Source organism: Bombina bombina, chromosome 1 (assembly GCF_027579735.1).
Source record: "Bombina bombina isolate aBomBom1 chromosome 1, aBomBom1.pri, whole genome shotgun sequence".
NCBI lineage: Eukaryota > Metazoa > Chordata > Amphibia > Anura > Bombinatoridae > Bombina > Bombina bombina.
The window spans coordinates 425451854-425477695 of NC_069499.1; the positions used below are offsets into that span (position 1 = coordinate 425451854).

At 39.8% G+C, this 25842-nt stretch overlaps 1 protein-coding gene across 2 annotated transcripts in view; it reads right to left on the reverse strand.

Moving 5' to 3' along the window:
* The window catches only part of IFIH1 (interferon induced with helicase C domain 1), a 166127-nt gene that overhangs the window by 69567 nt on the left and 70718 nt on the right, over positions 1-25842 (reverse strand). For both annotated transcript variants that reach the window (XM_053698379.1, XM_053698377.1), the window contains exons 6-7: positions 20342-20552; positions 11700-11917 (exon numbers count right to left, since the gene is read on the reverse strand). In XM_053698379.1, the coding sequence (XP_053554354.1) occupies positions 11700-11917; positions 20342-20552 (429 nt within the window). The remainder of the gene's footprint in view (positions 1-11699; positions 11918-20341; positions 20553-25842) is intronic.

The following is a 25842-nucleotide window of genomic DNA, read 5'->3' on the forward strand; positions in this document are numbered from 1 at the left end:
CCCCTGGGCAGGAGAGCTATGTGTAACCTTTCGCAGGGTGAGGTAAAGCACTGTGGGCCTCAGACACCGCCGTTTTTAACTGCGCGGTAAAATCTGATGGTAAAAAGCTCACTGATGGAGGGTCAGGCATGCTATGGGAAGCTGCATGTGTAGAAGGAGATGACTGATGGGTATGCACCTCATGAGACGGCGAGTGGTACTAAAGGGGTTAACCTTCTTAGACCTAATAACAAGTTCAAGGCATGTGGAACATAGTTGAGAGGGTGGGCATATCAAGGCCTCCTCCCAATATAAACAGGTATTACTATTTGGAATTAAGGAAGTACCTTCTAGTATATCTCAGAATCCTCCATAATTTAAGCTAATGACAGTAGGACACAGAAAATAAAACAATTTTTTTTTATTTCTCAAAAACTGCAACTTTATACTCCCAATGGCTGGGGCACTCACCATTTCCTAGACCCAGACAACACAGAGAAAAAAACGTCTTCTCTCGACCCCAAGCTCGATCAGGAAAGAGGAAATGAAAGTAAGACCACTCCCGGTCACATGGTGCACAAGGCAGGACCACCCCTGCTATGAGAAAAAGCGTGCCAAGCAACAAGCTGCGCAGCGTTCAAAGTAAAAGTAAAAACCTGTGCGTTCCAGCCATATAACAAACCGTGTATGAACCCAATAAATCTCACACATAAAGCAGCATCAAATTAAAGCATCACATTTGATTAATCCCCACTGTTCAATAATCCCCCTAAGGACATATTAACCCATGGTTATATTAAGATAAAAGGAGCCACACTGTGACCCTGTCTTCTAGCGTTTTCAACATATGTAAAACATTTAAACAATCTTACCAGAATCCATGCTGTGGAACAGAAATACAGCCTCTCAAGTGTGACAGTCTTGTAGCATCGCTCCTGACATGGACTTGAGTGAGAAAACATGCAGGCAGTGAAACTCGTCAACACTGATTGCTTAGGAGCTATTAGCAAGCAGTCTGGATGGTTTCGCAGAAAGATTCTCCCTGCATCTTCAGACTCTAACTTTAGTCAATGCTCTCACTGAGAGGCTGACAAGACTACTTAAAACTCCAGTCCCATATCGAAGGGCAAATACCCTTCTTAAGGAACTACTCCGAATCATACTTCTCTGCCATCCTCCTGTGACGAAAGGCAAAGAATGACTGGGGGATGGGGGAAGTGGGAGAGGTATTTAAGCCTTTGGCTGGGGTGTCTTTGCCTCCTCCTGGTGGACAGGTTCAGTATTTCCCAACAGTAAGGAATGATGCCGTGGACTCTCCTTATGTTAAGAAGGAAATAACCTAACATAACTTTTCTAATCAAATTTAAAAAAAACTACCAATTAAAAAATCTAAAATACAAATTTAAAAAAACCTAACACTACAAAAAAAAATTAAATATCTAAAATTACAAAAAATAATAAACATTAAATTACGAAAAATTAAAAACACCAAGATTACAAAAAATAATAAACAAATAGCTAGATTACGAGTCTTGCGTTATGAGTAAAAAAGCAGCGTTAAGCCTCATAACGCTGCTTCTTTACTACCGCTGCTATTACGAGTCTCGCAGATTTAGGAGCACCGCACACTTTTTTGGCCTTACCGCAAATCAACTTATGCAAATTGCGTATAGTGTTTTTTCAATGGGACTTCCATAGCGCCGGTATTACAAGCTTGTCCTGGGAGGCCAAAAAGTGAGCGGTACACCCTATCCCGTCAAGATTTCTACCGCATTCTAAAGTCAGTAGTTATGAGTTTTACACTACAAAGCTGTAGCATAAAACTCATAACTAAAGTGCTAAAAAGTACACTAAAACCCATAAACTACCTATTAACCCCTAAACCAAGGCCTTCCCGCATCTCAAACACTAAAATACAATTATTAACCCCTAATCTGCCACTACGGACATTGCCACCACTAGAATAAACATATTAACCCCTAAACTGCCTCACTCCCGCCTCGCAAATACTAGTTAAATATTATTAACCACTAATCTGCCGCCCCTAACATCGCCGCCACCTACCTACAATTATTAACACTAATCTGCCGCCCCCAACGTCGCCGCCACTATACTAAATTTATTAACCCCTAAATCTAAGTCTAACCCTAACACCCCCTAAATTAAATATAATTAAAATAAACATAAATAAAAATTACTATCATTACCTAAATAATTCCTTTTTAAAACTAAATACCTACCTATAAAATAAACCATAAGCTAGCTACAATATAACTAATAGTTACATTGTAGCTAGCTTAGGTTTTATTTGTATTTTACAGGCAAGTTTGTATTTATTTTAACTAGGTAGAGTAGTTACTAAATAGTTATTAACTATTTCATAACTACCTAGCTAAAATAAATACAAATTGACCTGTAAAATAATACCTAACCTGTCTTACACTAACACCTAACCTAACCCTACAATTAACCCTTTAAGGACACAGCTTTCAGTTTGCTCAATTGTTTTATGACGGAAAAATTCTGTCATATGTCCTTAAGAGGTTAAATAAACTCCCTAAATTAAATACAATTAACTAAATTCAATACAATTAGCTAAATTACAAAAAAAACTAAATTACAGAAAATAAAAAACAAATTACAAGATCTTTAAACTAATTACACCTAATCTAATAGCCCTATCAAAATAAAAAAAAACCTTAGTCTAAACTAAACTACCAATAGCCCTTAAAAGGGCCTTTTGCGGGGCATTGCCCCAAAGAAATCAGCTCTTTTACCTGTCAAAAAAATACAAACAACCACCCCAACAGCAAATACAAACAACCACGCCCACCACCCACACAACCAACCCCCCAAATAAAACCCTAACTAAAAAATCCTAAGCTCCCCATTGCCCTAAAAAAGGGCATTTGGATGGGCATTGCCCTTAAAAGGGCATTTAGCTCTATTGAAGCCTAAACCCCTAATCTAAAAATAAAACCCACCCAATACACCCTTTAAAAAACCTAACACTAACCCCCGAAGATCCACTTACAGTTTTGAAGAGCCAACATCCATCCTCAACGAAGCCGGGAGAAGTCTTCATCCAAGCGGCAAGATGTCCTCAACGAAGCCGGAAGAAGTGGTCCTCCAGACGGGCAGAAGTCTTCACCCAGACAGCATCTTCTATCTTCATCCTCCGACGCGGAGCGGCTCCATCTTCAAGACATCCAGCGCGGAGCATCCTCTTCAATCGACGGCTTCTTCTACAATGAATGTTCCTTTAAATGATGTCATCCAAGATGGCGTCCCTTAGATTCCGATTGGCTGATAGAATTCTATCAGCCAATCGGAATTAAGGTTGAAAAAATACTATTGGCTAATGCAATCAGCCAATAGGATTGAGCTTGCATTCTATTGGCTGATTGGAACAGCCAATAGAATGCGAGCTCAATCCTATTGGCTGATTGGATCAGCCAATAGAATTGAAGTTCAATCCTTTTTTCAACCTTAATTCTGATAGGCTGATAGAATTCTATCAGCCAATTGGAATCTAAGGGACACCATCTTGGATGACGTCATTTAAAGGAACCTTCATTGTAGAAGAAGCCGTCGATTGAAGAGTATGCTCTGCGCCGGATGTCTGGAAGATGGAGCCGCTCCGCATAGGAAGGATGAAGACAAAAGATGCCGTCTGGGTGAAGACTTCTGCCCGTCTGGAGGACCACTTCTGCGGGCTTCGTTGAGGATGGCTCTTCAAAACTGTAAGTGGATCTTCGGGGGTTAGTGTTAGGATTTTTAATTGAAATATATTTTTATTAATCACACTCCTCCAGCAATGACATAAAAAAAAAAAGAGAAAATACAGACTTTCAATCATTAGAAAACATCAGATCTTGGGGAACAAAAATCACATTTCAAAGAGGAATGTCCTTCAATAGAATTTCTGATTCCAACAAGTCTCTTTTTTACTTGAGGTTTGCTTTAGTGAGATTAGTCCCTTTCACTTTGTGCAGTCTGCACTACATTTTCAGGCAAGAGTGTGTTATTTAGACATAAACACATGGTCCCTCAAACATTTTCTTAACAAACCCATCATGTATTATCTATTTGGGGAACATGTAATATGCAGGAGGCATGATCTTCAAAGATTCCCAGCCTCATTAACAATAACTTAAAACTAAAACTGTGTAAACATGAAAAACAATAATCAATGCACGGATCAAACTTATACCTTAATATTTAAACGTTGTATTTTGTGTTTTTAACATTTCAAGGGGTTGTTTTCTCATCTTATCTTGCTCCCAAAGGTAGTAACTAGTTCCATTCCTCACCACCTCTTCTCTTCCCTTACACCCTATCTCTCTCCCCTCTCCACTCCACCTCCCCCTCGGCTACCCCAGAAGTCAGACTATTATCCCCCTCCAGCATCCAATAAAACCAGACTTTTTGGAATTGCGCCTCCGTATCTTGGATCTGTGCAGCAGATTCATACATTGAGTACACCAACTTAATTCTAGCTATCACCTCTGACCACGACGGTACCTCCATCTTCCAGTATTTAGCGATCACTATTCTCGTCGTGGTGCACAATATTCTAATAAACGTATTAATGTGTTTGTTCAATCTAGGAATGCGTTCATGCAATAGAGCCTGAGCAGGGGTGAGATCAATCCGCTCGCCCAACACTCCTCCCAATAGTGAAGACAATTCTTGCCATACTTTGGGGCATCCCCACCACATGTGTAGATATGAACCTACCTCTCTGCACCCTCTGTAACAAAATTTAGAGCTCTCTTTTCCCATATGGGCTGTCTTAGTTGGGGTAAGGTACCATCTGAAAGATGTTTTTAGCGCATTTTCTCTTAGATCAGCACTAATGAGGCCCTTACAGGTTTGGTGCAATGTCTCTTGCCATTTATCCCGTTCTAACTCTTTATCTATGCCTGCTTCCCATTTTGCCATTAATGTTGTCTTAGAGTCACTTTTAGAGTCCTGGATTGAAATGTATAGCCTAGATATTGCCCTCTTAGGTCGAGCAGTTGTTGTGCAGAGGTGTTCAAGCTCAGATTGTCTAGTGTGTGTCGGGGATTTTATCTATATATGTGCGTACAGCTGATACTACTTGGAGGTATAAGAACCATGGTAATGGAAGAGGTTCAAGTTTCTGTTGGAGCTGAGTGAAGGTCAGCAAAGTGCCCTGGGAGTACATGTCGGCTACCCTATATAACCCTTTATTTTCCCATTTTCTGATGTGATATTTAAATTCTTCATTAACAATGAATTTCAAGGGCAGTATCTTTGTGTGTGAGGGAAGAATTCTTTCCATGTTCCGTGTGGGTGGCCACTGTCGTCTAGAGAGTAATGTGGTTTTATTTTGGTATTTGGGATGCCCATCAATCAGTTTTTTAGACCAAAGGATGCCATCCGGAGTCTCCTGTCCCACCATCTCTGCTTCTAAGAGAGGCCATATCACAACTTCCTGTCTCCTACTTAAGAGGGAATCCTGGGCCAGTCTTGCCGCTCTATAGTAATCAAGTAGATTGGGGACCCCTATCCCTCCCAGTTGTCTATGTCTGTTTAAGATAGTGTGAGGTATTCTCGGGTGCTTATTATCCCTTAGGAAGCTATGTATGTCTCTCTGAAGACTAGCAATGTCTGTAATATTAATCTTGATCGGGAGCACCCTAAATAAGTATAGTATTCTAGGTAAAATCGTAATTTTTATCGCGGATAGTCTCCCATACCAAGAAAAACCCATTTTCTTCCATTTTCCCAGATCAGATCTAATCGCTTTAAGTAAAGGGGTATAGTTTGCTTCATATAGCTTCGAGGAATGTGACACTAACTTTATGCCTAAATATTTCAACCCATCTGGAGCCCAATTAAAATCAAAGTTTGCTTCTATCAATTTGATAGTATGCTTAGGAATAGAAAGGGGTAACACCTCACATTTATCTATATTAATTTTATATCCCGATATTTGAGAAAACCGCTGTATTGCTTGATATACATATGGTAATGAATGCAGAGGTTTGGAAATAGTCAGCAACACATCGTCCGCAAATAGGGTGATTTTATGGTGGAATCTTCCTACCTCTAGGCCGAATATATCAGGACAGTTGCGTATATACGCAGCCAATGGTTCAATGCATATGGCAAAGATCAGAGGTGAGAGCGGGCAGCCTTGTCTGGTGCCATTAAGTATATGGAAGTTTTCTGATTGGTGTCCTATCGCCCGAACAAATGCTGTAGGCCTGGAATATAACCCTTGAACCGCCTTCAGGAAATTGCCTTCAAATCCCATGTGTGACAAAAGATCCAGCATGTATTTCCAATCAACCCTATCAAATGCCTTCTCCGCATCCAGTGATAGGACCAGAGAAGGCACTTTTCTGTCTCGCAATAAGTCTATTATCGATACCATTCTACGGATATTGTCTGGGGCTTCCCTATCCTTAATGAATCCCACTTGGTGGATAATACTTGGTAGAATATGTTTGAGTCGGTTGGCCAGGATTTTTGTCACGATCTTAACATCTTGATTGATAAGGGAGATAGGCCTGTAGCTGCTACATAAATTAAGGTTTTTCCCCTGTTTTGGTATTACCACAATTTTGGCTCTAAGGAGTTCTTCTGGTATTGGTCTCCCTTCCATAATATGATTTGCAAACGTTATCAAGTGTGGCACCAGGACTTCCCTAAACGCCTTATAGTACTCCCCCGGGAATCCATCTGGTCCCGGGGCCTTACCAGGCCTAAGGTCTTTTATAGCCGCTATCACCTCAGCTCTTGTGATCTCAGCATTAAGATTAGTTCTGTCTCCTTCAGTTATCACTGGCAAGTTTGCCCTATCCACAAAAGAGTTAAAAGCCTCTTTCGTCTCTGGGTTATGCTGCACTTTCGTGCCATCATATAATATCTGATAAAATTTAGCAAACGTGTCAACAATGTCCTGTGGATGAGTAGTGGTCTGGCCTGTCGGTGTCTGAATGCATGGAATAGAAAGGGATTGTGTCAGGATTTTTAAGGGTGTATTGGGTGGGTTTTATTTTTAGATTAGGGGTTTTGGGCTGCAATAGAGCTAAATGCCGTTTTAAGGGCAATGCCCATTCAAATGCCCTTTTCAGGGCAATGGAGCTTAGTTTTTTTTAGTTAGGGTTTTATTTGGGGGGTTGGTTGTGTGGGTGGTGGGTTTTACTGTTGGGGTCGTTGTTTGTATTTTTTTGACAGGTAAAAGAGCGGATTTCTTTGGGGCAATGCCCCGCAAAAGGCCCTTTTAAGGGCTATTGGTAGTTTAGTTTAGGCTAGGTTTTTTTTATTTTGGGTGGGCTTTTTTATTTTGATAGGGCTATTAGATTAGGTGAAATTAGTTTAAAGATCTTGTAATTTGTTTTTTATTTTCTGTAATTTAGTGTTAGTTTTTATTTTTGTAATTTAGCTAATTGTATTGAATTTAGTTAATTGTATTTAATTTAGGGAATTTATTTAATTGTAGGGTTAGGTTAGGTGTTAGTGTAAGAAAGGTTAGTTTTTATTTTACAGGTCAATTTGTATTTATTTTAGCTAGGTAGTTATTAAATAGTTAATAACTATTTAGTAACTATTCTACCTAGTTAAAATAAATACAAACTTGCCTGTAAATCAAAATAAAACCTAAGCTAGCTACAATGTAACTATTAGTTATATTGTAGCTAGTTTAGGGTTTATTTTACAGATAAGTATTTAGTTTTAAATAGGAATTATTTAGTTATTAATAGTAGGTTTGATTTAGATTTAATTATATTTAAGTTAGGGGGTGTTAGGGTTAGGGTTAGATTTAGGGGTTAATATAGTATAGTGGCGGCGACGTTGGGGGCGGCAGATTAGGGGTTAATAATATTTAACTAGTGTTTGCGATGCGGGAGTGTGGCGGTTTAGGGGTTAATAAGAATAATGTAGGTGTCGGCGATGTCGGGGGCGGCAGATTAGGGGTGTTTAGACTTGGGGTTCATGTTAGGGTGTTAGATTTAAACATAAAATGTGTTTCCCCATAGGAATCAATGGGACTGCGTTACTGAGATTTATGCTGCTTTATTGCAGGTTTTAGACTTTTTCTCAGCCGGCTCTCCCCATTGATGTCTATGGGGAAATCGTGCATGAGCACGTACAACCAGATCACCGCTGACTAAAGCAGCGCTGGTATTGGAGTGCGGTATGGAGCACAATTTTGCTCTACGCTCACTTCTTTCCTCTTAACGCCGGGTTTCTGAAAACCTGTAATACCAGCGCTGTAGGTAAGTGAGCAGTAACAATAACATGCAAGTTAGTACTGCACCCCTCATAACGCAAAACTCGTAATCTAACCGTAAATTATTAAAAATAAAAACAATTACACATAATTTAATAGCCCTATAAAAATAAAAAGCCCCCCCAAAATAAAAACACCCCCTAGCCTGCAATAAACTGCTAATAGCCCTTTTGTAGGGCATTGCCCTAAGTTAAACAGCTTTTATCTGTAAATAAATACAAAGTCCCCCCAACAGTAAACCCCCCACCCAACAGACCCCCCGAAATAAAAAAAAAACCTAACTCTAAAAAATCCTAAGCTACACATTGCCCCTATTTGTATGGGCAGTGCCCTTAAAAGGGCATTCAGCTCTTTTACAAGTGCCCAAAAAAACCTAATCTAAAAAAAAAAAAACACCCAAAAAATAAAAAAAAAACCCTAAAACTAAACCCATAAAAATTACTCACGGTTCCAGAAGTCCGGACATCCATCTCCATCCAGGTGGCAAGAAGTCTTCATCCAGACGACCACACCTTCATCCATCGCGGGGTCTTCTTTTATCTTCATCCCGGCGGCGCGGTGCAGAGCCATCCTGGACAGCGAAGACATCCTGTGCGGAGCCTCCTCTTACGGTCACCGCCGTACACTGAAGTTGGATGCAAGGTAGTCGCTTCAAAATGGCGTACCTTGCATTCCTATTGGTTGATTTGATTCTTCAAATTTAAATCAGCCAATAGGATAAAAGCTTCTGAAATCCTATTGGCTGTTCAAAACAGCCAATAGGATGAGAGCTACTGAAATCCTATTGGTTGATTTGAACAGCCCATGGGATTTAAGTAGCTCTCATCCTATTGGCTGTTTTGAACATCAAATAGGATTTCAGAAGCTCTCATCCTATTGGCTGATTTGAATTTGAAGAATCAAATCAGCCAATAGGAATGCAAGGTACGCTATTTTGAAATGGCTACCTTGCATTCTACTTCAGTGTACGGCGGTGACCGTATGAAGAGTACGCTCTGCGCAGAATGGGATCGGCTTCCAGCATTGCTCCGCGCCACCGGGATGAAGATAGAAGACATCCCCAAGATGGATGAAGGTGTCGCCGCCTGAATGAAGATGGATGTCCGGACTTCAGAAACCATGAATAAATATTCTAGAGTTAGTGTTAGGGTTTTGTTTTTTTCATTTTTTTTGGGTGTTTTGTTTATTTATATTAGGGCTTTGGGCTTTTGTAAAAGAGCTTAATGCCCTTTTAAGGGAAGTGAAAAAGAGCTAATGCCCACACAAATCCCACTTTAGGGGCAATGGGTAGCTTAGGTTTGTTTTAGAGTTAGGTTTTTTTTTGAGGAGTTAATTGGGTGGTGGGTTTTACTGTTGGGGGGACTTAGTATTTTTTTTACAGGTAAAAGAGCTGTTTAACTTAGGGCAATGCCCTACAAAAGGCCCTTTTAAGGGCTATTGGTAATTTATTGTAGGCTAGAAGGTATTTTTATTTTGGGAGGGCTTTTGTATTTTTATAGGGCTATTAGATTAGGTGTAATTGTTATTATTTTTGATAATTTCGTTTATTATTTTTTGTAAGCTTAGTGTTTTTTATTTTACGCAATTTAGTGTTTATTATTTTTTGAAATTTTAGATTTTTAATTATTTTCGTACTGTTAGGTTTTTTTAAATTTGTCATTTAGATTTTTTAATTGGTAGCATTTTTTTATTTTATTAGAATAGTTAATAATAGGAGCGGCGGATTAGGGGTTGATAGCTTTTATTAGTGTCTGCGATGTTGGGAACGGCGGATTATGGGTGTTTAGACTAGAGGTTTATGTTAGGGTGTTAGATTTAAACGTAACTTTTTTTTCCCTATATACATCAATGGGGCTGCGTTACGAAGATTTTTTTTCTAACACTCTCTTTCCATTGATGTCTATAGGGTAAAGCATGCACGAGCACGCCAAATCAGCCCCTGGCTTTTGTGCGTTATGGAGCTTAACGCCACCATATCGCACGCACAAGGAGGTTTTTCAGTAACTCGTAATGGCAGCGATATGGAGAGTGAAATAGCGCAACTTTTTTGGCGTTAGTTTCGCACCCTGTTTAGTGCAAAACTCGTAATCTAGGTGATTGTGATTAATGAAGATAAAAAGACATGACAAGATAGAATAGCTTTAAGCTAGTACTAGTGACAGTCATAAATGTATATTCTTATTTTATTGATAGATTTCTACCTTTCACTGACCTAAGCTATGACTTTACAAATCAAAGAATTAAATATGATGTTTCTGCATGATTATGGTAAAACTGAACCATACCCAAATGTAGAACACTAATGTGTTATTACGCACACACACATACACACACACACACACCATATACACATACACATATACACATACACAAACACGCACATACATAGACATACAAACACACACAAACGCACATACACAAACACGCACATAGACACACTCATACACACACATATACACACTCACAAACGCACATACACAAACACGCACATAGACACACTCATACACACACATATACACACTCACAAACGCACATACACAAACACGCACATAGACACACTCATACACACACATATACACACTCACAAACGCACATACACAAAAACGCACATAGACACACTCATACACACACATATACACACTCACAAACGCACATACACAAACACGCACATAGACACACTCATACACACACATATACACACTCACAAACGCACATACACAAACACGCACATAGACACACTCATACACACACATATACACACTCACAAACGCACATACACAAACACGCACATAGACACACTCATACACACACATATACACACTCACAAACGCACATACACAAAAACGCACATAGACACACTCATACACACACATATACACACTCACAAACGCACATACACAAACACGCACATAGACACACTCATACACACACATATACACACTCACAAACGCACATACACAAACACGCACATAGACACACTCATACACACACATATACACACTCACAAACGCACATACACAAACACGCACATAGACACACTCATACACACACATATACACACTCACAAACGCACATACACAAACACGCACATAGACACACTCATACACACACATATACACACTCACAAACGCACATACACAAACACGCACATAGACACACTCATACACACACATATACACACTCACAAACGCACATACACAAACACGCACATAGACACACTCATACACACACATATACACACTCACAAACGCACATACACAAACACGCACATAGACACACTCATACACACACATATACACACTCACAAACGCACATACACAAACACGCACATAGACACACTCATACACACACATATACACACTCACAAACGCACATACACAAACACGCACATAGACACACTCATACACACAAACACATATATTTATATAATACAGCAGTAAATAAAGATTACCTTCAGAATGTGTTCTACAGCTTTTATAGTATCTGAAGCTCCCCCTACTCCAGGAGAAGCTGTTAGTCCTACAATTTGAGGTAGTTGAACTTCTGGGTCCTGTGTTTTGCTGCTGTTAAGGCTTTTGAGCTTCTGTTTTATATACCGTGTCATGATACTGTTATATACAGCTTCCTTCTGAGTGTGGTGACATTCATCAATAATTAAAAGGGAAAAGTCTGAAAAGGCAGATGAGCAATTACAGTTAAATTATAACATTTCTAGCATAAATTGTACATCACCAAACTAGCAGCACTGTGTGAGTTTTCACATTGGCCAGGGACCAAAATACCGTTATCAGTTTTGCACAAATATACATTCCCATGTCAGCTTAAAGGGACAGTAAACACCTTGTAATTTCAATGCATTTCAGCTCTCTTGCTATAGAATCATATCAGAAAAGTTGAAGCATTTTTAAAACAAATTAATATTCTATTTGCTGCAATTGATTTTCAATAGCCAAACTCCACCTACCACCTTCCTTATTTGGAAGAGCCAATATAAGATTAAGTCAGCAATTGACATGGCTGGCAACAGCCATATTGTTAGTATAAACCATAAACTACATTGTTTTATAGTTCTTACCTGTTAAAGCAAATTAGGGAAAGATATGTAGCAGGGTAAGCTGTAAGAAGTCTACAATGTGAAAGTATACTGCAAAGTTGCTTTACTACCCATTAATAAACCTTTTATATCAAAATCTCAAGGTGTTTACTGTCCCTTTAAAGGTATATGAAAGTCAAAATTAAATATGGTCCAGACAGAACAACCCAATTTAGGGCTAGATTACAAGTGGAGTGTTATTTAATGCTCCAGCTCGAGCGTTAACTCCACTAGAAGTAAGCTTTTTGAGCGCGTTGGGTAACGATTGTATTACAAGTTGAAAATAAAACTCATTTAAAAAGCCAAACTTACTATATCGTGCACGTGATAAACTATTCCCCCATAGAAATCTGACCACATATTTTCATGTGCACTAACCAGACATGAAAATATGAATATTTCACATTCCAATGTTCCACTTATTCATAAATACATATTTCTACATACATCTGATGGTATTTTGCACAAATATATATTTACATACACACGATAATATATAGGTAAAGATATTGATACTGCAGTATAAGTTTCAGTCTAATGCTCAAAAATTTTTACTTTACAATTTTTCAGGCAAAAATATTACCATGCAGAAATTCTGCCCTTTACTATACATGCTATTTTTATTTTAAGTCTAATTAGCTTTATTTAAAGGGACATGAAACCCAAAAAAATTATTTCATGATTCAGATACAGAATACAATTTTAAACAACTTTCCAATTTACTTCTATCATTTAATTTGCTGAAAGCTTTATCTAGGCAAGCTCAGAAGCAGCAGAGAACCTAGGTTCTAGCTGTTGACTGGTGGCTGCATATATATTTTGATTGTGATTGGCTCACCAATTTGTTCAGTAAGAAACTATTAGTGCATTGCTGCTCCTTCAACAAATGATACCAAGAGAATGAAACAAATTTGATATAGTATGTAAATTAGAAAGTTGTTTAAAATTGTATTCTCTATCTGAATCATGAAATAAAAAATTTGGGTTTCATGTCCCTTTAACATGCAGAAAAAAACAGAATTTATGTTTACCTGATAAATTACTTTCTCCAACGGTGTGTCCGGTCCACGGCGTCATCCTTACTTGTGGGATATTCTCTTCCCCAACAGGAAATGGCAAAGAGCCCAGCAAAGCTGGTCACATGATCCCTCCTAGGCTCCGCCTTCCCCAGTCATTCGACCGACGTAAAGGAGGAATATTTGCATAGGAGAAATCATATGATACCGTGGTGACTGTAGTTAAAGAAAATAAATCATCAGACCTGATTAAAAAACCAGGGCGGGCCGTGGACCGGACACACCGTTGGAGAAAGTAATTTATCAGGTAAACATAAATTCTGTTTTCTCCAACATAGGTGTGTCCGGTCCACGGCGTCATCCTTACTTGTGGGAACCAATACCAAAGCTTTAGGACACGGATGATGGGAGGGAGCAAATCAGGTCACCTAGATGGAAGGCACCACGGTTTGCAAAACCTTTCTCCCAAAAATAGCCTCAGAAGAAGCAAAAGTATCAAATTTGTAAAATTTTGTAAAAGTGTGCAGTGAAGACCAAGTCGCTGCCTTACATATCTGATCAACAGAAGCCTCGTTCTTAAAGGCCCATGTGGAAGCCACGGCCCTAGTGGAATGAGCTGTGATTCTTTCAGGAGGCTGCCGTCCGGCAGTCTCATAAGCCAATCTGATGATGCTTTTAAGCCAAAAAGATAGAGAGGTAGAAGTTGCTTTTTGACCTCTCCTTTTACCAGAATAAACAACAAACAAGGAAGATGTTTGTCTGAAATCCTTTGTAGCATCTAAATAGAATTTTAGAGCACGGACAACGTCCAAATTGTGTAACAAACGTTCCTTCTATGAAACTGGATTCGGACACAAAGAAGGTACAACTATCTCCTGGTTAATATTTTTGTTGGAAACAACCTTCGGAAGAAAACCAGGCTCAGTACGTAAAACCACCTTATCTGCATGGACCAGATAGGGCGGAGAACACTGCAGAGCAGATAACTCAGAAACTCTTCTAGCGGAAGAAATTGCAACCTAAAACAAAACTTTCCAAGATAATAACTTAATATCTACGGAATGTAAGGGTTCAAACGGAACCCCTTGAAGAACTGAAAGAACTAGATTAAGACTCCAGGGAAGAGTCAAAGGTCTGTAAACAGGCTTGATTCTAACCAGAGCCTGAACAAACGCTTAAACGTCTGGCACAGCTGCCAGCCTTTTGTGAAGTAAAACAGATAAAGCAGAGATCTGTCCCTTCAGAGAACTCGCAGAAAATCCTTTCTCCAAACCTTCTTGTAGAAAGGAAAGAATCTTAGGAATTTTTATCTTGTTCCATGGGAATCCTTTAGATTCATACCAACAGATATATTTTTTCCATATATTATGGTAAATTTTTCTAGTTACAGGCTTTCTAGCCTGAATAAGAGTATCTATTACAGAATCTGAAAACCCACGCTTTGATAAAATCAAGCGTTCAAACTCCAAGCAGTCAGTTGGAGGAAAACCAGATTCGGATGTTCGAATGGACCCTGAATAAGAAGGTCCTGTCTCAAAGGTAGCTTCCATGGTGGAGCCGATGACACATTCACCAGGTCTGCATACCAAGTCCTGCGTGGCCACACAGGAACTATCAAGGTCACCGAAGCCCTCTCCAGATTGATCCTGGCTACCAGCCTGGAAATGAGAGGAAACGGTGGGAATACATAAGCTAGGTTGAAGATCCAAGGTGCTACTATTGTATCCAATAGAGTCGCCTTGGGATCCCTGGATTTGGACCCGTAACAAGGGACCATGAAGTTCTGACGAGAGGCCATCAGAACCATGTCTGGAATGCCCCATAATTGAGTTAGTTGGGCAAAGATTTCCAGATGGAGTTCCCACTCCCCCGGATGCTCCTCCATCGCCAGGGAACTCCTTGTTACCCCCTGATGGTTGATATATGTAACAGTCGTCATGATGTCTGATTGAAACCTTATGAATTTGGCCTTTGCTAGTCGAGGCCAAGCCTTGAGAGCATTGAATATCGCTCTCAGTTCCATTATGTTTATCGGGAGAAGTCTTCCCGAAACCATAGACCCTGAGTTTTCAGGGGTTCCCAGACAGCGCCCCAGCCCACCAGACTGGCGTCGGTCGTGACAATGACCTATTCTGGTCTGCGGAAGCTCATTCCCTGTGACAGGTTGTCCAGGGTCAGCCACCAACGGAGTGAACCTCTGGTTATTTGATCTACTTGTATCGTCGGAGACAAGTCTGTATAATCCCCATCCACTGTCTGAGCATGCACAGGTGCAATGGTCTTAGATGAATTCGTGCAAAAGGAACTATGTCCATTGCCGCAACCATCAAACCTATTACTTCCATGGACAGCGCTATGGAAGGAAGAAGAACAGAATGAAGTACCTGACAAGAGCTTAGAAGTTTTGATTTTCTGGCCTCTGTCAGAAAAACCTTCATTTCTAAGGAAACTATTATTGTTCCCAAGAAGGGAACTCTTGTTGACGGGGACAGAGAACTTTTTTCTATGTTCACTTTCCACCTGTGAGAACTGAGAAAGGCTAGGACAATGTCCGTATGAGCCCTTGCTTTTGACAGAGACGACACTTGAATCAGGATGTCGTCCAAGTAAGGTACTACTGCAATGCCCCTTGGTCTTAGGACCGCTAGAAGGGACCCTAGTACCCTTGTGAAAATCCTTGGAGCAGTGGCTAATCCGAATGGAAGTGCCACAGGTAATGCTTGTCCAGAAAGGCGAACCTTAGGAACCGAAAATGTTCCTTGTGGATAGGAATACGTAGGTACGCATCCTTTAAGTCCACCGTGGTCATGAATTGACCTTCCTGGATGGTAGGAAGGAACGTTCAAATGGTTTCCATTTTGAATGATGAAACCCTTAGAAACTTGTTTAGAATCTTGAGATCTAAAATAGGTCTGAATGTTCCCTCTTTTTTGGGAATTATGAACAGGTTGGAGTAAAAACCCATCCCTTGTTCTCCTAATGGAACAGGATGAATCACTCCCATGCTTAACAGGTCTTCTACACAGTGTAAGAATGCCTGTTCGAAGATAATTGAGACCCGTGGAACCTTCCCCTTGGGGGTAGTTCCCTGAATTCCAGGAGATAACCTTGAGAAACTATTTCTAGCGCCCAAGGATCCTGAACATCTCTTGCCCCAGCCTGAGCAAAGAGAGAAAGTCTGCCCCCCACCAGATCCTTCCCAGATCGGGGGCCAACACTTCATGCTGTTTTGGTAGCAGTGGCAGGTGACTTGGCCTGCTTACCCTTGCTCCAGCCTTGCATCGGCCTCCAGGCTGGCTTGGTTTGAGAAGTATTACCCTCTTGCTTAGAGGGTGTAGAATTTGAGGCTGGTCCGTTTCTGCAAAAGGGACGAAAATTTGGCTTCTTTTAGCCTTAAAAGACCTATCCAGAGGAAGGGCGTGGCCCTTTCCCCCAGTGATGTCTGAAATAATCTCTTTCAAGTCAGGGCCAAACAGTGTTTTACCCTTGAAAAGAATGTTAAGCAAAAGCGCTCTGCGCGCCACGATAGCAAACCCTGAATTATTTGCCGCTAATCTAGCTAATTGCAAAGCGGCATCTAAAATAAAAAAGAGTTAGCCAATTTAAGAGCTTGAACTCTGTCCAAAACCTCCTCGTACGAAGATTCTTTATTGAGCGACTTTTCTAGTTCTTCGAACCAGAAACACGCAGCTGTAGTGACAGGAACAATGCATGAAATTGGTTGTAGAAGGTAACCTTGCTGAACAAACATCTTTTTAAGCAAACCCTCTAACCTTTAATCCATAGGATCTTGAAAACACAACTATCTTCTATAGGAATAGAAGTGCGTTTGTTTAGAGTAGAAACCGCCCCCTCGACCTTGGGGACTGTATGCTATAAGTCCTTTCTGGGGTCGACTATAGGAACTAATTTCTTAAATATAGGGGGAGGACAAAAGGTATGCCGGGCCTTTCCCACTCCTTATTTACTATGTCCGCCACCCGCTTGGGTATAGGAAAAACATCGGGGGGCACCGGAACCTCTAGGAACTTATCCATCTTACCTAATTTCTCTGGAATGACCAAATTGTCACAATCATCCAGAGTAGATAATACCTCCTTAAGTAGTGCGTGGAGATGTTGAAATTTAAATTTAAAAGTTACAATATCAGGTTCTGCTTGTTGAGAAATTTTCCCTGAATCTGAAATTTCTCCCTCAGACAAAACCTCCCTCCTGGCCCCTTCAGATAGGTGTGAGGGTATGTCAGAACAGATATCATCAGCGTCCTCTTGCTCTTCAGTGTTTAAAACAGAGCAATCACGCTTTCTCTGATAAGTAGGCATTTTGGAAAAAATGCATGCAATAGAATTATCCATTACAGCCATTAATTGTTGTATGGTAATAAGTATTGGCGCACTAGATGTACTAGGGGCCTCTTGTGTGGGCAAAACTGGTGTAGACACAGAAGGGGATGATGCAGTACCATGCTTACTCCCCTCATTAGAGGAATCATCTTGGGCAATATCATATCTATGGCATTATTATCCCTACTTTGTTTGGACATTATGACACAAATATATCACATATATTTAAATGGGGAGACACATTGGCTTTCATACATATAGAACATCGTTATCTGATGGTTCAGACATGTTAAACAGGCTTAAACTTGTCAACAAAGCACAAAAAACGTTTTACAATAAAACCGTTACTGTCCCTTTAAATTTCAAACTGAACACACTTTATTACTGAATATGTGAAAAAGTATGAAGGAATTGTTCAAATTTCACCAAAATTTCACCACAGTAACTTAAAGCCTTAAAAGTATTGCACACCAAATTTGAAAGCTTTAACCCTTAAAATAACGGAACCGGAGCCGTTTTTACATTTAACCTCTATACAGTCCCAGGTATCTGCTTTGCTGAGACCCAACCAAGCCCAGAGGGGAATACGATACCAAATGATGCCTTCTATAAGCTTTTTCAGTGGTTCTTAGCTCCTCACACATGCATCTGCATGCCATGCTTTCCAAAAACAACTGCGCATTAGAGGCGCGAAAATGAGGCTCTGTCTATGACTAGAAAAGGCCCCCAGTGAAAAAGGTGTCCAATACAGTGCCTGCCGTTTTTATTAAAACAATCCCCAAGATTTAACAACTATTAAAAGTAATAATCTGCCAAATATACTTAGTAAAGTAATCGTTTTAGCCCAGAAAAATGTCTACCAGTTTTTTAAGCCCTAATGAAGCCCTTTATTCTTTTACTTAAACTAAGAAAATGGCTTACCGGTTCCCATAGGGAAAATGACAGCTTCCAGCATTACCGAGTCTTGTTAGAAATGTGTCATACCTCAAGCAGCAAAAGTCTGCTCACTGTTTCCCCCAACTGAAGTTAATTCCTCTCAACAGTCCTGTGTGGAAACAGCCATCGATTTTAGTAACGGTTGCTAAAATCATTTTCCTCTTACAAACAGAAATCTTCATCTCTTTCCTGTTTCAGAGTAAATAGTACATACCAGCACTATTTTAAAATAACAAACTCTTGATTGAAGAATAAAAACTACATTTAAACACCAAAAAACTCTAAGCCATCTCCGTGGAGATGTTGCCTGTACAACGGCAAAGAGAATGACTGGGGAAGGCGGAGCCTAGGAGGGATCATGTGACCAGCTTTGCTGGGCTCTTTGCCATTTCCTGTTGGGGAAGAGAATATCCCACAAGTAAGGATGACGCCGTGGACCGGACACACCTATGTTGGAGAAATATTTGTAACATTTTTAATGCTGCTCTGTCACATGCATTGCTTTTTTAAAAAAACAAAACAATGCCCTTTTACGTTTTCTTCTGTTTTATAGTACTCTTTTCACACAAATTATTATTATTAAGTAGCAAAAAATTTATAATATTAGATATTATTATGCTAAAATGAGGTAGATCTGTATAGTATGTCATTTAGCTCATAAGAAGTTCTACAAAACAGCAAGGCTTATAACACTAGGTAAAGTCATGTCAAACTTATAGTATAACACTAGGTAAAGTAATGTAAAACGTAAAGTATAACACTGGGTAAAGTCATGTCAAACATATAGTATAACACTAGGTAAAGTAATGTAAAACATATAGTATAACACTAGGTAAAGTAATATAAAACATAAAGTATAACACTGGGTAAAGTCATGTCAAACTTATAGTATAACACTAGGTAAAGTAATATAAAACATAAAGTATAACACTGGGTAAAGTCATGTCAAACTTATAGTATAACACTAGGTAAAGTCATGTAAAAAGTATAGTATAACACCAGATAAAATCATGTAAAACGTATAGTATAATGCTAAATAATGTCATATAAAACGTATAGTATAACACTAGGTAAAGTCATGTAAAACGTATAGTATAACACTAGGTAAAGTCATGTAAAAAGTATAGTATAACACTAGGTAAAGTCATGTAAAACGTATAGTGTAACACTAGATAAAGTCATGTAAAACGTATAGTATAACACTAGGTAAAGTCATGTAAAACATATAGTATAACACTGGGTAAAGTCATTTGAAACGTATAGTATAACACAAGGTAAAGTCATGTAAAAAGTATAGTATAACACTAAGTAAAGTCATGTAAAATGTATAGTATAACACTAGGTAAAGTCATGTAAAACGTATAGTATAACACTAGGTAAAGTCATGTAAAACATATAGTATAACACTGGGTAAAGTCATGTAAAAAGTATAGTATAACACTAGGTAAAGTCATGTAAAAAGTATAGTATAACACTAAGTAAAGTCATGTAAAATGTATAGTATAACACTAGGTAAAGTCATGTAAAACGTATAGTATAACACTAGGTAAAGTCATGTAAAACGTATAAAATAACAGTGGGTAAAGTCATGTAAAACGTAGTATAACACTAGGTAAAGTCATGTAAAACGTATAAAATAACAGTGGGTAAAGTCATGTAAAACGTATAGTATATCACTAGGTAAAGAAAGAACTATTAAACATACCAGACAGTTTGACTCCCTCTTCTTCATCTTTAGCTGATTTTATAAGGTAATTCTCCAGAATCTGAGCTGTGCAGATAATTACATCATTATTTTTAACTACTTTGGGAAATGTAATCTTCTGTGGTGAATCTCCACTTATTTTAATGACTTGATAACTATCCTTTAGCAAGGGACGGAACTCTTTGCTAAACAGCTGATCCACTAAAGGGACCTGAAAAAAAAAAAAAAAACATTTTTGTGGTTGTAATTAGATTTCCAAAATAATCTAAAGAAGAATTTTAGCGAAAGTAACTTTTTTTTTTACATTCTATTATGCATTAATGTATTTGGGTAGCAAGTAATATTACAATAAAGAGAAAACACAGCAAGTCTCATTTTAGAATCACTTTATGGGCTACATTTATCAAGCAGCGGTTGCTAATGCGAATCATGTTTGCTCGACACTTGATAAATCAACACCTATGAGTATGGGTAAGAAGAAAAACAAAAGAAAAAAAGCAACAGAGGGAGGGAGAGAGACTCAGGGCCTGATTATCTAAAATTCACCAGATTAGACATGAAAAACTCTTGCGGAAACTTGCAGGAGCTGCCCTCACAGGACATACTTAGAAAGTACTGGTGTCACCACGCGCCTCTCTAGCCTTTGCTAGGGGCGCGGCGCCTGCTTCCCTGCTCATTGTCAGGGGCTGTGTCGGCTCATGTTGCGTGCGGTGCTGACGTCATCGCCGCACACTCTCCGTTCTGTTGCCGGTCAGGATCCCCTGTGGCGCGAATCCTGCTCCTATGTAAGTTACCTTTTAGCAATCTATCACTATCCAAGTATAGGTGTTACTTTGTGTGCTCCTGGGTGTGATAGATTCATGATTATCTGGATTGCCTTACTGTTGATGAACCCTGCCTGTCTGACTACTCTGCTTGATTAACCCTTATTGCTCTGGATTGCCTCATTGTTGATGAACCCTGCCTGTCTAACTACTCTGCTTGATTAACTCCTATTGTTCTGGATTGCCTCTCTGTTGCCAAACCCTGCCTGCCTGACCATTCTAGTGGTATACCTTTGGACTGCTTTACTGTTGCCAAACCCTGCCTGTCTGACCATTCTAGTGGTTTACCCCTGAACTGCCTTTCTCTGATTCCCTGCCTGTTGCTGCCGAAGACTATCCTGCCTGTGGTGAGTGCAGCTTACCTCATCTTGCAAACTTTCTCTGCTCTGGGATATTCCATATCATTCCGGCATCCAGCCACTTTCCGGTTATTGCAGTGATGCCTCAATATCGAGGCATCCTGTAATAACTCTTTTTACCCATCCTGCAATAACCCTTCTTACCCCTCCGGTGCAGAGAGAGCCACTCTGTGGCCCTCTCTGCACTGGACATCGATGGCGCATGCATGGGGAGGGAGCGGGTGGGAACTGCTGCACTACAGAAAAAAATAATACTTCTAAGTGGGAGAAAGGGGGGAGGGAATAAGTTAATAAATAGCTAAGGGATCTGGGAATGATCTTGGGGGGGAAGCTACACTACAGAAAAAAAAAAAAAATATATATATATATATATATATATATATATATTTATAAACTGGGTACTAGAAGACAGCTGCCAGTACCCAATATGGCACCAAATAAGGTAGAGGGGGAGGGTTAGAGAGCTGTTTGGGGGGGGATCAGGGAGGTTGGGGGCTAAGGGGGGACCCTACACAGCAGCATATGTAAATATGCTATTAAAAAAAGATACCTTTTTATTTTAGTACTGGCAGACTTTCTGCCAGTACTTAAGATGGCAGGGACAATTGTGGGGTGGGGGAGGGAAGAGAGCTGTTTGGGAGGGATCAGGGGGTGTGATGTGTCAGGTGGGAGGCTGATCTCTACACTAAAGCTAAAATTAACCCTGCAAGTTCCCTACAAGCAACCTAATTAACCCATGCACTGCTGGGCATAATACACGTGTGATGCACAGCAGCATTTAGCGGCCTTCTAATTACCAAAAAGCAATGCCAAAGCCATATATGTCTGCTATTTCTGAACAAAGGGGGTCCCAGAGAAGCATTTACAACCATTTATGCCATAATTGCACAAGTTGTTTATAAATAATTTCAGTGAGAAACCTAAAGTTTGTGAAAAAATTTGTGAAAAAGTGAACAATATTTTTTATTTGATCGCATTTGGCGGTGAAATGGTGGCATGAAATATACCAAAATGGGCCTTGATCAATACTTTGGGATATCTTCTAAAAAAATATATATACATGTCAAGGGATATTTAGGGTTTCCTGAAAGATATCAGTGTTCCAATGTAACTAGCGCTAATTTTGAAAAAAAGTGGTTTGGAAATAGCAAAGTGCTACTTGTATCTATTGTCCTATAACTTGCAAAAAAAGCAAAGAACATGTAAACATTGGGTATTTCTAAACTCAGGACAAAATTTAGAAACTATTTAGCATGGGTGTTTTTGGTGGTTGTAGATGTGTAACAGATTTTGGGGGTCAAAGTTAGAAAAAGTGGTGTTTTTTCCATATTTTATATTTTTTTTAGTAAATTATAAGATATGATGAAAATAATGGTATATTTAGAAAGTCCATTTAATGGCGAGAAAAACTGTATATAATATGTGTGGGTACAGTAAATGAGTAAGAGGAAAATTACAGCTAAACACAAACACAGCAGAAATGTAAAAATAGCCCTGGTCCTTAAGGGAAAGAAATTGAAAAATGGCCTTGTCCTTAAGGGGTTAAGATCAGTAAAATCACTGGCCTAGATTTAGAGTTTGGCGTTAGCCGTGAAAACCAGCGTTAGAGGCTCCTAACGCTGGTTTTAGGCTACCGCCGGTATTTGGAGTCACTCAAAATAGGGTCTAACGCTCACTTTCCAGCCGCGACTTTTCCATACCGCAGATCCCCTTACGTAAATTGCGTATCCTATCTTTTCAATGGGATTTTTCTAACTCCGGTATTTAGAGTCGTTTCTGAAGTGAGCGTTAGACATATAACGACAAAACTCCAGCCGCAGGAAAAAAGTCAGTAGTTAAGAGCTTTCTGGGCTAACGCCGGTTTATAAAGCTCTTAACTACTGTGCTCTAAAGTACACTAACACCCATAAACTACCTATGTACCCCTAAACCGAGGTCCCCCCACATCGCCGACACTCGGAAAAAAAAATTTAACCCCTAATCTGCCGACCGCCACCTACGTTATCCTTATGTACCCCTAATCTGCTGCCCCTAACACCGCCGACCCCTGTATTATATTTATTAACCCCTAATCTGCCCCCCTCAACGTCGCCTCCACCTGCCTACACTTATTAACCCCTAATCTGCCGACCGCAAAGCGCCGCCACCTACGTTATCCTTATGTACCCCTAATCTGCTGCCCCTAACACCGCCGACCCCTATATTATATTTATTAACCCCTAATCTGCCCCCCACAACGTCGCCTCCACCTGCCTACACTTATTAACCCCTAATCTGCCGACCGGACCTGAGCGCTACTATAATAAAGTTATTAACCCCTAATCCGCCTCACTAACCCTATCATAAATAGTATTAACCCCTAATCTGCCCTCCCTAACATCGCCGACACCTAACTTCAATTATTAACCCCTAATCTGCCGACCGAATCTCGCCGCTATTCTAATAAATGTATTAACCCCTAAAGCTAAGTCTAACCCTAATACTAACACCCCCCTAAATTGAATATAATTTAAATCTAACGAAATTAATTAACTCTTATTAAATAAATTATTCCAATTTAAAGCTAAATACTTACCTGTAAAATAAATCCTAATATAGCTACAATATAAATTATAATTATATTATAGCTATTTTAGGATTTATATTTATTTTACAGGTAACTTTGTATTTATTTTAACCAGGTACAATAGCTATTAAATAGTTAAGAACTATTTAATAGCTAAAATAGTTAAAATAATTACAAATTTACCTGTAAAAGAAATCCTAACCTAAGTTACAAATAAACCTAACACTAGACTATCAATAAATTAATTAAATAAACTACCTACAATGACCTACAATTAACCTAACACTACACTATCAATAAATTAATTAAATACAATTGCTACAAATAAATACAATTAAATAAACTAGCTAAAGTACAAAAAATAAAAAAGAACTAAGTTACAAAAAATAAAAAAATATTTACAAACATAAGAAAAATATTACAACAATTTTAAACTAATTACACCTACTCTAAGCCCCCTAATAAAATAACAAAGCCCCCCAAAATAAAAAATGCCCTACCCTATTCTAAATTACTAAAGTTCAAAGCTCTTTTACCTTACCAGCCCTGAACAGGGCCCTTTGCGGGGCATGCCCCAAGAAATTCAGCTCTTTTGCCTGTAAAAAAAAACATACAATACCCCCCCCCAACATTACAACCCACCACCCACATACCCCTAATCTAACCCAAACCCCCCTTAAATAAACCTAACACTAAGCCCCTGAAGATCATCCTACCTTGTCTTCACCATACCAGGTTCACCAATCGGTCCAGAAGAGCTCCTCCGATGTCCTGATCCAAGCCCAAGCGGGGGGCTGAAGAGGTCCATGATCCGGCTGAAGTCTTCATCCAAGCGGGCCAGAAGAGGTCTTCCATCCGATTGAAGTCTTCATCCAAGCGGCATCCATCCGGAGCGAAGCGGCAGCATCCTGAAGACCTCCACCGCGGAACATCCATCCTGGCCGACGACTGAACGACGAATGACGGTTCCTTTAAATGACGTCATCCAAGATGGCGTCCCTCGAATTCCGATTGGCTGATAGGATTGTATCAGCCAATCGGAATTAAGGTAGGAATATTCTGATTGGCTGATGGAATCAGCCAATCAGAATCAAGTTCAATCCGATTGGCTGTTCCGATCAGCCAATCAGATTGAGCTCGCATTCTATTGGCTGTTCCGATCAGCCAATAGAATGCAAGCTCAATCTGATTGGCTGATTGGATCAGCCAATCGGATTGAACTTGATTCTGATTGGCTGATTCCATCAGCCAATCAGAATATTCCTACCTTAATTCCGATTGGCTGATAGAATCCTATCAGCCAATCGGAATTCGAGGGACGCCATCTTGGATGACGTCATTTAAAGGAACCGTCATTCGTCGTTCAGTCGTCGGCCAGGATGGATGTTCCACGGTGGAGGTCTTCAGGATGCTACCGCTTCGCTCCGGATGGATGCCGCTTGGATGAAGACTTCAATCGGATGGAAGACCTCTTCTGGCCCGCTTGGATGAAGACTTCAGCCGGATCATGGACCTCTTCAGCCCACCGCTTGGGCTTGGATCAGGACATCGGAGGAGCTCTTCTGGACCGATCGGTGAACCTGGTATGGTGAAGACAAGGTAGGATGATCTTCAGGGGCTTAGTGTTTATTTAAGGGGGGTTTGGGTTAGATTAGGGGTATGTGGGTGGTGGGTTGTAATGTTGGGGGGGTATTGTATGTTTTTTTTTGCAGGCAAAAGAGCTGAATTTCTTGGGGCATGCCCCGCAAAGGG